Source organism: Myotis lucifugus, unplaced genomic scaffold, assembly GCF_000147115.1.
Source record: "Myotis lucifugus unplaced genomic scaffold, Myoluc2.0 scaffold_21, whole genome shotgun sequence".
NCBI lineage: Eukaryota > Metazoa > Chordata > Mammalia > Chiroptera > Vespertilionidae > Myotis > Myotis lucifugus.
This window is the reverse complement of record NW_005871069.1, coordinates 10,268,212-10,281,478: the sequence shown is the minus strand read 5'-3', so window position 1 is coordinate 10,281,478 and position 13,267 is coordinate 10,268,212. Positions and strand designations below refer to the sequence as shown.

General features: G+C 37.1%; 1 protein-coding gene across 9 annotated transcripts in view; it reads right to left on the bottom strand.

The window, feature by feature from the left end:
• Positions 1 to 13,267, bottom strand: part of U2SURP (U2 snRNP associated SURP domain containing) — a 72,892-nt gene that overhangs the window by 48,422 nt on the left and 11,203 nt on the right. For 7 of the 9 annotated variants that reach the window (XM_006085776.3, XM_023751460.1, XM_006085778.3 and 4 more), the window contains 2 exons: positions 3,261 to 3,305; positions 1,841 to 1,972 (listed from right to left, as the gene is read on the bottom strand). In XM_006085776.3, the coding sequence (XP_006085838.1) occupies positions 1,841 to 1,972; positions 3,261 to 3,305 (177 nt within the window). Of the gene's footprint in view, positions 1 to 1,840; positions 1,973 to 3,260; positions 3,306 to 6,013; positions 6,064 to 13,267 lie in introns of those variants that run through there. The other 2 variants (XM_023751458.1, XM_023751457.1) reach the window with 2 other exon arrangements.

The following is a 13,267-nucleotide window of genomic DNA, read 5'->3' as shown; positions in this document are numbered from 1 at the left end:
GAATCACACTCAAGGGGCTAAAGAGCCGCATGTGGCTCGCGAGCCGCAGTTTGCCGACCACTGCTCTAGGTTCATCCACACTGTCACAAATGATAAGATTTCATTCTTTTTTATGGCTGAGTAATATTCCCTTGTTTATATGTACTACTAATTTTTCTCCACTCATCTACTGAGGGACACCTGAAAGCACCTCATCAACAACAGTGATATTTATGAACATAATTTCATTTTCTTTGCTGGGAATATATCATAAACAGTATTTCAGGTTCCTGCACAAGTAAACATTCATCAATTACTTTTGAATGTGAGAAAATAGTATTTCCTTCTGAAATATGGTTTGAATAAATTATAGACCTTTAGTTGTTCAGTTATTAATTTGAATGTTAGCTTATGATTCATAACTTAAAACAAATGTTTATAACTGAAAATATTAATCTGCCATTAAATCTGAAGGTTTCTCTAGCACCTACTAAAATGAGAAGTTAACCAACTGCAAAATTAGACTTTATCAATCCCAGTTAAAAAGGCTTGCCCTTGCAATATGCAAAATGAAAAAGTAATATTACTACAAACTATTTTAAAGTTACATTAAATTCCTTTTGAAAAAAAAAAAAATAAAGCAGCTTATAACCCAAAAGTCAATATTGGATTTCAGAACAGATTCAAATAATTTTTTCTCTGCAATAGGAAGAAAAATGTTTTGCCATCATTCAGTCAACATCTTTGGTTTCAACTTAAAAAGTTTAAACAAATTGTAAAATCACATATAAATTCAATGAAATACATAATTTTATAAAGCAAAATGTTTGAGCTCAATTTTTATTTATAGCCTAAGAGCTAAACCCAAAATGGAAATGGTTAAGGTAATTAAGGACTATTCAGGCAAAGAAATGCAATCATCCATTAAAAATTTTTATTTTGCGAAAGTTAGAAAAATCAGAACTAAAGACAGAATATTTTTAAATGTGTTCCTGTAAATGGATCTCAGGAAAGTAAAAATATTTTTATGCTGAGAAATATTCATGGAAAATTTTTTAAGTGTTATCAATGTTAATACTGGCTGGTGCTGATTATCTTCATTATTATGTTTTCCACATTTAGTCACAAGAAAACATTTAAAACAGAAAAAAGAGCACTTTTCAGACACATGCAGTAAGGAAGCTCCTTCTCTGGGTTCTCATATTGCCCTGGACAATGCACTATCGTGTGAATAGCACCTGTCTATCTACTTCCCAGGAAAAGACTATAAACTCGCTGAGAGCAAGAGCTATCTATGTTTTAAACATCTGTGTATGTGACTAGCATTTGCACTTGGTTCCGTAAATGTGTGGTATAAATGGGGGTTGGGAGGTAGAGATAATAAATGTGACCATTTTAACCATTTTATATCCAAAACACTCGTTGATTTTTAAAAGAAAATTTTAAATAAAACATACCTCACTTAGAACTAACACTTCTTTGGATGAACTTAAGTTTATCATTAACCCAAATACAACAAAAAAAGCTATTTTCAAATAGTATAAGATGAAACAAGTACAAAACCAAGATATACAAGCACCAAATTAAAGAACAGATTAAAATCATTAACAAGCCCTGATTGGTTTGGCTCAGTGGATAGAGCGTAGGCCTGTGGCCTGAAGGATCCCGGGTTTGATTCCGGTCAGGGGCACATGCTGGGGTTGTGGGCTCGACCCCTGGTGGGGGGCGTGCAGGAGGCAGCCTGTCAATGGTTCTCTCTCATCATTGATGTTTCTCTCTCTCTATATCCCTCTACCTTCCTCTCTGAAATCAAGAAAAAAAAATCATCAACTATACTTTATTATCTTTATCAACAACTTACTTTTGAAGTATTCTGGTGAGGAGAATCACAAAGGCTTTCACGGGCACTTTCATTCCTATAATTATGTTTTCTTGGGCTCTTAGGTCGTGTTCGACTTGGCATATCACTTTCTGAGGGTCCAGATGCATCCATCTTTATAGGAAAAGAAAAATAAGTTTTTTCATATGTTTCAACACGTATGTAGTGTTGAAAACTAGAAATAACCCCATTGTCCAAATATTGACAAATTTAATTACACACTATCAAATCACTCATCCCTTAATATCACCACTAATTTCATCAGAAAGGTCCTTAGTTATGGGGAAAGTTTTCAATGAAAGCTCAAATTTTGTATCAGTAACAAACAGCTATTTACTTTGAAGTAACAGGTTCAGTTCTTTCATTTTCAAGACAATATCTGCCAAACACCCAACCATACTTTCTCAGTTGCTCCTTCAAATAAAAATGGTATTCCATGAAAAAAAAAAAAGCCAGTTTTATTTCTCAATTTAAAAAATCCCACAATTACTTTTCTCTTCAAGACAAACATTACCCTTTAGTAAGTTGAACTGCCTTATAGGTACTCTCCATTTCATCGTATATGACATTAAAAAGACTCATATAAAAGGACAAAATCTAATAATAGTAATTTTACTGCTTCATCAAGAACAGTCTTAAGAGAAGCTAGCATATTTTTCTATGCCTTTGAGAAATAATACAATGACTTCTAATACATTTTGGAAACACTGCCTTGATTCGTGCTCAGGTGCCAACATTTTACTCATCAATTGTTTTTTTTCACCATAAGTGCAAATGTCAACACAGTGAAAAAGGCAAGTAATGTGTTAGTGTTATTATAAAATAGTTTTGACTCACAGACCCCCTGAAAGATTCTCATTGACTCTCAGGGGTCTGAAGACCATACTTTGAGTACTGCTGTTAATAACATGTAAAGAATGTTCATTGCAGTACTATACAAAATGCCAAAACCCTTTCAACAAAAAGTATATGCCCACCAACAGAAAAATACCATAATAAGTAATTGTACCTCTTCCTGTGGAACATTATGATGCCATTAGAAAAACTAGATTAGCACTATGCCTGTTAACTTACAGGGATTTCAATAGGTATATTGTGCAATGAGAAAAGAATGAGTGTGTATAGTGCAATGCCATAGTTAACGTACAAGTATACACCTTTATGTATGCATAGAATTTTATAAGCACAATTTTAAAAAGGGAAATATACATCCTGGGTTTCTAACATGTTCTGTTCCAACTTATCTGAACAGAACCAAAAGAGAAGGACACCTAACAAATAAGTAAAAACAAATAGGCACATACATTATAATTGTACTTATCAAGTAAAATCATAAGGGTAGGGATATAAACAAAGTGAAATTAAATTTTTAAAAAAACACACAGATTGCCTTTATACTCACATGTGCATCTGAAGATCCAGATGAATGAACATCTGATGATCTTGTCTGCAAGTATGAAAAGTAAGTCAATATTAAATGATCAGAAAATGTCTTACTATACTAACAAAACAAGTGTTTCTCATACTCAATTTTTCAGACTTAATTTTTCCAAACTTGTAGCAATTTCTTCTCAACTAATAAAACCAAAGGGCAATCTCTAACATGAAAAAGTTGTGATCCAAAATAAATGGGCAAGTCCATTCTTTAAAATTCAGAATGTGGCCGAAACCGGTTTGGCTCAGGGGATAGAGCGTTGACCTGCGGACTGAAAGGTCCCAGGTTCGATTCCGGTCAAGGGCATGTACCTGGGTTGCGGGCATATCCCCAGTGGGGGATGTGCAGGAGGCGGCTGATCGATGTTTCTCTCTCATCGATGTTTCTAACTCTCTATCTCTCTCCCTTCTGCTCTGTAAAAAATCAATAAAATATATTTAAAAAAAAAAAAATTCAGAATGTGTATTGCCCAAAATATGATACAAATGATACATCACAGCTGTAACACTGACCTAGCAGCAACTTACTACACAGCAAAAAACCCTCTCCTCCTTTCTCCAACCACCCAAAAGTCATATAGCAGAGTCTAATAGCAAGAAAATACACATTAAACTCTTGATATATAGCAAAAGGTACAAATTCTGCAGAAAAAAATTCAAGAAAAACAAAATCCTATTATCAAATCCCCACTAGGCCTCCATTTGCAACTTTTTAAAATTCTTTATTGATTGACTGATGGGGGGGAGAGAGAGAGAGAGAGAGAGAGAGAGAGAGAGAGAGAGAGAGAGAGATCTTTGTTATTCCACTCATTTATGCATTCACTAGTTATTTCCTGTATGTGCTCTGACCAGGGATCGAACCCACAATCTTGGCATATAGGGATGATGCTCTAACCAACTAAGTACCTGGCCAGGGCCCTGCAACTTGTTTTAAGGGGGCTGCTTCAACTTTGGCATGCCACTGTTGCTGACTATTGCACAAGTAGTCTTCAAGTCATGGCACGTGCCAACAATGTCAACTCTCAAAATTTTATCTTTTTTTCCCCTTAATCTATTGTTTACATACAGCAGACATTTTATTGGTTTTGTATTACTAAAGACAAAAAAGCCAAGCTGCAAGACTATTTAAATAAAATTCATGTGGATCCACACAGTACTACTTTATTTATCTTGTCTAAACATAAGGCTAAGAATAGCAGGTCATATTTTCATACTGAACTCTACTTTCATATATTCCTCTGAACTCTACTTTATTGGGTCCTAGTCAAACTCACCCAAAACAACCAAGCATGGAGATACTTCCTACCTCGTTTTCTTTCTTTTCTTTTTTTAAAAATATATTTTATTGATGTTTTACAGAGAGGAAGGGAGAGGGATAGGGAGTTAGAAACATCGATGAGAGAGAAACATCGATCAGCTGCCTCCTGCACAACCCCCAACTGGGGATGTGCCCGCAACCAAGGTACATGCCCTTGACCGGAATCGAACCTGGGACCCTTCAGTCTACAGGCCGATGCTCTATCCACTGAGCCAAACCGGTTAGGGCTACCTCTGTTCTTTCTATCCATCGTTTTTCTTTTCCCAACTTTTATTGTGATCCGCATTTACTTTCTTCTCCCAGCTAACCTTTCTTAAACAGCAAGATGGTATGGAAGAAGAAATTTTTTTATATTTAAATTAACTCTGCGAAACACACCTTCAAAAACAATTTGAAATGTGCCCATTTGCAGACAGTGAGAAAATCCAAGAAAATAAATAATTCCTCTTAGAAAAGAAAAATGTGCAGTCAAAAGACTGAATGGTCTGGGGAAAAAAAATCAACTGCCTTCCAATATAGCCGTATTTATTAATCTGCTAAGTAATAAAAATAATATCCTAATCATAATAGTAACAAAAATATAAAACACCTAGAAACCAACTAAAGAAAATGTATACAGCCTGTGTGAAAACACAAACTTTACAGAAGGACTCAAGTTATTCAAGTCACCTTTTGAAAAGACTCATCCAATTCCTGCATGAGAAAACTCATTAAGAAAATGTCCAATATACCCAAATGTATTCACATTTCTAATACAATTTCATTCAACAGCTCAAAATCCCAAAGGGAAATCTTCGCAAGGGGGCAAAGGGGATTGCCAAAAATAATTTTAAAGTTCCCCCAACTTCCCATCTTAGTCTTCCTGCTGCTGCCCTCCAGACTACTGTTCCGTGCCACCTGGTACTCTAGGAGACAAGATGGCGGCGGAATAGGCAGATGTGTCCCAAGGCTTGTCCCGGAGCAAATAGAATGAGCAGCTGAAACGAATATCTACCCCGAATTGACGAAGCAGACTCAGCTGGTAAGATAGTTTTCAGCTGGGAAAGGCAGAGTTCCCCTGGAAAGGTAAAAACCAGGGCTCTGGGCAGCAAAGTTTGCCAGATCTCTGAGCCCAGAGGGTCAGAGGGAAACTGCCTGGCACCCAGCCGCATCCCTTGGGACAGGCACAGCCTCTGACGGGGGAAAGGAGATCTGCAGGACTATTGGCACCGGGGGATTTGAGATCTGGGTGACATAATTACGAAAGACTAAGTCCAGAGGGGGCAGCCTGAAGCGCTGACCAGACCATGCAGTGCCGGTAAGAGAGGAGCTCCCAGAGACTCAGTCTTCCCCGTTTCTGCAGCCGGCGTTTGTTTGTTTTCACTGAACCCTGTTCATAGGACATTTCGGATACAGACACTCACCTGTGCTGAGGAGTGGGAGAAGGTGCAGACAAGTGGAATCTGGGGAGAGGCTGGGGAGAGAAGGGGGTCCAGGAGTGGTGGCAGCAAGTTGAGTGCTGAGTCACGCCCAGCTCAGGACTTGGGCAGCCAAGTTATAACCCCTGAAGTTATAACCCCTCCCTCCAGCCCCCAGGCAAGGAATACAGCCACACCCAGATTCCACCCTGAATGAGATGAAGCATTAAAATAATCTGATTAGTCCCTGGGAGTTAACAGGGTCTGGCCTTCAGTCCCAGAAACAGAAAAAAAAAAAAAAAATCACAGACATTCCAGAAAACTGGGATCTTAAGTCAGCCAAAGGATTGACATTTCAATATCCCATTTTTATTTTTATATTATTATTTTGTTAGCTTTTTTTTTTTTGCTTTTTTGTTTTCCTTTTTTTGTTGCTTTTTTTTTGCTTTCCTTTTTTGTTTGTTGCTTTATTTTCTACTTCTTTTCACATTATTTTTTCATCATTCAATTTTATTTTATTTTTACTTGCTATTTTCTATTTTTATACCATTTTTTAAATCAATTTTTTTGGAAATATATTATTTTGTTCCCCTTCTTTCTCTTCTTATCCACTCATCCCTTTCCTACTTCCTCTATACTGAATTGAGGTCCTCCCCATATTTATCCAATTATTAACCTTATTTCCTGTATATCAGCTCAGCCTCTACAGATTCTGCCCCCACCCTCTTTACTGAGTGTTTGGTGTTTGTATATGTTAGGTTTATCTATTGGCTCAGTGGTGTTTTCTCCATAAATATATATCCTCCTTTTTCTTTTCTCTCCCATCTTTTTTTCTCTCTTTTAGATATCATTTGTGCTCTTTTCTCTCCCCTAATTATCTTTTCTCAGGTGGTTGCTTATACAGTGAGGCCTTGACTTACGAGTGTCCCGACTAACGAGTTTTTCGAGATAAGAGCCGTCTCTCAGCCGATTTTTTGCTTTGAGTTGCGAGCTAAAATTCGGGTTACGAGCCAGCTTCAGATACCCCACCGCTAGTTGGCGCAGCTAACATCACAATGAACGCCACAACACCAGCCCAGCATCACGTGTCTCACTCCTTCACTTTATGATTTGACATAAGAGTAATTTGAGTTACGAAGTCCGTCACAGAACGAATTAAACTCGTAAGTCAAGGCACCACTGTATTGGGGTTATCGGTGCCTTGAGTACATTCATGCTTTGTTCCCTTTGGGTCATGTCTTGTTAAGGTGAATATTTTGGGATTAGGGTTCTACATTCTATTGTCATCTTTTCTTTAGCATCCTTTTACTCTACCTCAACTTTACCTTTATGCCAAAACTCTCTTCCTCACTTTTCCACTTTTGTTGTCCTGTTTTTCTTACCCTATCCCTGCTTTAGATTTTCCCTATTCCTTCATTTCACCCCCTGTTAAAATTTCATCCTACTTATATATCTAATTACCAATCTCCTGCTCTAAATCCATATAGACCTCTCTCTTCTCTTTCTTCACTATCCAAAGTTTTCTTTCTCTCTGTCGTTTTGTTGTTGTTTGCTTGATTGTTGAGTATATTGGGGTTTTTTTATGCTTGTTTGTGAGATTGTTTTGCTTTTTCTTTTTATTTTTCTGTTGTTTTTTTTTCCGGTTATTTTTTTGCTTCTGTTTTCCCTAGCCTCGCTTGATATTAGTTGTTGTTTGTAGTTTGCATTCATCTCCAGGGAACTGTTGCTGGAAATAGTTGGGATTAGTGGCTGTTCTACTGGAGTCTTCTCCCCATATAAATAGTTTCTTGCCCTCTTCTATTTCATTCTCTTTCTTTTATCTCTTACTTTTTTTTTCCTTTTCCCAATTTCATTTTTACACTCCTTTTTGTTCTTTTTCTTTTTTCTTTTTCTCTTTATCCCCTAATTCTCTTTGATCTGGTGATCACCTTTATTTCGGGATATTAGTATCGTGAATACATTTGTGTTCAGTGCCTTGTGCGTTGTGCCTTGTTGTGTTGTATTCTGTGCCTTTAAATCAACGCAGCAGAGAGAGAACTACATAACCAAACACCTGGAGAAGAGAGATCATGGGGGGACAAAGAAACAGCCCGCATATGAAAGAAAAACAGCCATCACCAGAAAAGGAAGTAAACAAAATGGAGGCAATGAAGGCAAGCAAACTGTCAGAGAAAGAATTCATAGAAATGGTGATAAGGTGGATGAAAAGAATGGAAGACAAATTCAACAATATGTGTAAGAACCAAGAGGAAATGAAGAAGAACCAAGAAGAAATGAAAAATGACATCACTGCTATTAAGAACTCAATAGAAAGCATCAACAGTAGACTAGAAGAAGAAGAGGACCGCATCAGTGAGCTAGAAGACAAGGTAGGAAAAATTACCCAAGCAGAGCAGCTTCTAGAAAAAAAAATTAAAAAGCCAGAGGAGAACCTGAGAGAACTTTGGGACAACACGAAACGAAACAACATCCGCATAATAGGGGTGCCAGAAGGAGAGGAAACTGAGCAAGGAATAGAAAACCTGTTTGAAAAAATAATGACAAAAAACTTCCCTGATATATGGAAGAAAAAACTCACACAAATCCAAGAAGCTCAGAGACTCCCAATCAAGATGAACCCCAAAAGACCGACACCAAGGCACATTAAAATTAAATTGGCAAACACCAACGACAAAGAATCTTAAAAGAAGCCAGAGAGAGACAGAAAGTTACTTACAAAGGATCCCCCATCAGACTAGCGACGGATTTGTCAACAGAAACACATCAGGCAAGAAGGGAATGGAATGAAATACACAAAGTCATGCAAAGGAAGGGTCTGAATACAAGAATACTGTACCCAGCAAGGCTATCAATCAAAACTGAGGGTGAAATCAGGAGCTTCACAGACAAAAAAGGACTACGGGAGTTTATTACCACCAAACCAGCAATGCAAGAAATGCTAAAGGGTCTGCTGTAAAAAAAAAAAAATAAGAAACAAGGAAAGAACACAGGGGTAAAGAATAAAAATGGCGACAAACAAGTATCTATCAATAATAACTTTAAATGTAAATGGATTAAATGCCCCAATCAAAAGACATAGGGTACTGAGTGGATAAGAAAACATGACCCATATATCTGCTGTCTACAGGAAACCCACCTCAGAAAAAAAGACGCACACAGACTGATGGTGAAGGGATGGAAAAAGGTTTTTCAGGCGAATGGAAATGAAAAAAAAGCTGGGGTAGCAATACTTATATCTGACAAATTAGATCTCAAAGTGAAGGACATAAAAAGAGATAAGGAAGGCCACTTCATAATACTAAAAGGAGCCATCCAACAAGAAGAAATAACTCTGGTAACATATACGCACCCAATAGAGGAGCACCCAAATACATAAAAAACTTCTTGAGGAGATCAAGGGAGAGATTGACCGCAATACAATCATAGTAGGGGACTTTAACACCCCACTATCACCATTGGGCAAATCCTCTAAACAAAATATCAGCAAAGAAACATCAATCCTAAATGACTCACTAGATCAGATGGAATTAATTGACATCTTCAGAACATTTCACCCCAAAGCCACAGAATATACATTCTTCTCAAGTGCACATGGGTCATTCTCAAAGATAGACCATATATTGGGTGACAGGCAAAGTCTCTTCAAATTCAAGAAGATAGAAATCATATCAAGCAACTTCTCAGATCACAATGGCATAAAACTACAATGAAAACAATCCAAAAAAATCGAACACATGGAGACTAAATAGCATGCTATTAAACAATGACTGGGTTACCAGAAAGATCAAAGAAAAAATAAAAAACATCATGGCAACAAACAACAATGAAAACAGAACAATCCAAAACCTATGGGACACAGCGAAAGCAGTCTTGAGAGGGAAGTTCATAGCTCTACAATACAAAAACAATACAAAAGATCAACAAAACCAAGAGCTGGTTCTTTGAAAGGATAAACAAGATTGATGAACCTCTAGCCAGGCTGACTAAGAAAAAAAGAAAAAGGACCCAAATAAACAAAATCAGAAATGAAAGAGGAGAAATAACAACAGACCCCACAGAAATATAAAGGATTGTTAAAAAATACTATGAACAACTCTACTCCAACAAACTAGACAACCTGGAAGAAATGGACATATTCCTAGAAAAATACAACATTCCAAAACTCAATCAGGAAGAATCTAAAAATCTCAATAGCCCAGTAACTATGGAAGAAATTGAAGCAGTAATCAAAAAGCTTCCAGCAAACAAAAGCCCGGGGCCAGATGGCTTCACAGGGGAGTTTTATCAAACATTCAAGGAAGAACTAAAACCTATCCTCCTCAGACTATTCCAAAAAATTCAAGAGGAAGGAACACTTCCAAGCTCATTCTATGAAGCCAGCATCACCCTAATACCAAAACCAGATAAAGACAACACAATGAAAGAGAATTACAGGCCAATATCCCTCATGAACATAGATGCCAAAATCCTCAACAAAATCCTAGCAAATTGGATCCAGCAGTACATCAGAAAGATCATACACCATGACCAAGTAGGTTTTATCCCAGGGATGCAAGGATGGTACAATATCCGCAAATCAATAAACATGATACATCACATAAACAAATTGAGAGAAAAAAACCACATGGTCATATCAATTGATGCAGAAAAAGCATTTGACAAAATCCAACACCCTTTCTTGATAAAAACTCTCAGCAAGGTAGGAATAGAAGGATCATACCTCAACATAATAAAAGCCATATATGATAAACCCACAGCCAACATCATAATCAATGGGCAAAAACTAAAACCATTTCCCCTAAGAACAGAAACAAGACAGGGATGCCCCCTCTCACCACTCCTGTTCAACATAGTACTGGAAGTACTAACCATTGCGATCAGACAAGAAGAAGAAATAAAAGGCATCCAAATTGGAAAAGAAGAAGTAAAACTCTCCTTATTTGCAGATGACATGATATTGTACATAAAAAACACTAAAGACTCATCAAAAAACTATTAGACTTAATAAATGAATTCAGCAATGTAGCAGGATACAAAATTAATGCCAAGAAATCTATGGCATTTCTTTACATCAATAGTGAACTTACAGAAAGAGAGACTAAAAAAGCAATCACATTTACCATCACACCAAAAAAATTAAGATACCTAGGAATAAACTTAACTAAGGAGGTACAAGACCTGTACTCGGAAAACTACAGGACACTGAAAAAAGAGATAGAGGAAGACATAAATAGATGGAAGAACATACCGTGTTCATGTATTGGTAGAATCAACATCATCAAAATGTTCATACTACCCCAAGCAATCTATAGATTCAATGCAATCCCCATTAAATTACCAACGGCATATTTCACAGATCTAGAACGAACGTTCCAAAAATTCATCTGGAATAAAAAAAAGACCTCGAATAGCTGCAGCAATCCTGAGCAAGAAGAACAACGTAGGTGGGATCTCAATACCAGATATCAAGCTATATTACAAAGCCACTGTCCTTAAAACAGCTTGGTACTGGCACAAGAACAGACATGTAGATCAATGGAATGGAATAGAGAACCCAGAAATCGACCCAAACCACTATGCCCAATTAATATTCGACAAAGGAGACAAGAGCATACAATGGAGTCAAGACAGTCTCTTCAATAAATGGTGTTGGGAAAATTGGACAGATACATGCAAAAAGATGAAACTAGACCACCAACTCACACCATATACAAAAATAAACTCAAAATGGATAAAAGACTTAAACATAACACGGGAAACCATAAAAATACTAGAGGAATCCACAGGCAGCGAAATCACAAACATATGCCGAAGAAATTTCTTCTCTGATACTGCTCCTAGGGCAATGGAAACTAAAGAGAAAATAAACAAATGGGACTACATCAAAATAAAAAGCTTTTGCACAGCAAAGGAAACCATCAACAAAACAACAAGAAGGCCCACTGCATGGGAGAACATATTTGCCAATGATATCACCGATAAGGATTTAATCTCCAACATTTACAGGGAACTCATGAAACTTAATAATAGGAAGGTAAACAATCCAATCAAAAAATGGGCAATGGACCTAGATAGACACTTTTCGAAAGAGGACATACAGAAGGTCGAAAGACATGAAAACATGCTCAAAATCACTAATTATACAAGAGATGCAAATCAAAAAGACAATGCGGTATCATCTCACACCCGCCAGAATGGCTATCATCAACAAATCAACAAACAAAGTGTTGGATAGGATGTGGAGAAAAAGGAACCCTTCTGCACTGCTGGTGGGAATGCAGACTGGTGCAGCCACTGTGGAGAACAGTATGGAGTTTCCTCAAAAAACTAAAAATGGAACTCCTATTCGACCCAGTGATCCCACGTCTAGGAATATATCCCAAGAAACCAGAAACACCAATCAGAAAGGATATATGCACCCCTATGTTCATAGCAGCTCAATTCACCATAGCCAAGATCTGGAAACAGCCTAAGTGCCCATCAGTAGATGAGAGGATTAAAAAACTGTGGTACATCTACACAATGGAATACTATGCAGCGGTAAAAAAGAAGGAACTCTTGCCATTTGCTTGCAACAGCATGGATGGAACTGGAGAGCATTATGCTAAGTGAAATAAGCCAGTCATAGAAAGATAAATACCACATGATCTCACTCATTTGTGGAATATAGAGAACAACATAGACTGATGAACAGGGACAGATCCAAAGACAGAGAAACAGCGATCAGACTATCAATCCCCAGAGGGAAAGTAGGGGAGGGTGGGGGTAAGGGGAAGAGATCAACTAAAGGACTTTTATGCATGCATATAAGCCAAACCAATGGACATGGACAACAGGGGGATGAGAGCATGATTGGGGGTGGGGGGGAAGTTGGGGGTTAATGGGGGGATGAGGACACATTTGTAATACCTTAATCAATAAAGAAATTAAAGATTAAAAAAATAAAAATTATAAAAATATAAAACAAATAAAATAAAATAATTTTAAAGTTCACCCAGAAGAATAAGCATACAAGAGTACCTAAGAATGTGCTAGCCTGTCTTTAATTTTCTATGCCACCACATCCAAATCATTTGTAAGATTTAAAAATAATAGCCTGGCTTAAGAAGAGACATTAGCTGATTTCAATTACCCTACGATGGCACTGGTCATATTTAGTGCAAACCAGACATTTAAGAGAAGTTAAATTCAAATAGTAGTTAATAAGATTTTAAAAAAGAATAGCCAACTTCTTAAGCTAGTGGTCCAGGTAAACTGTAA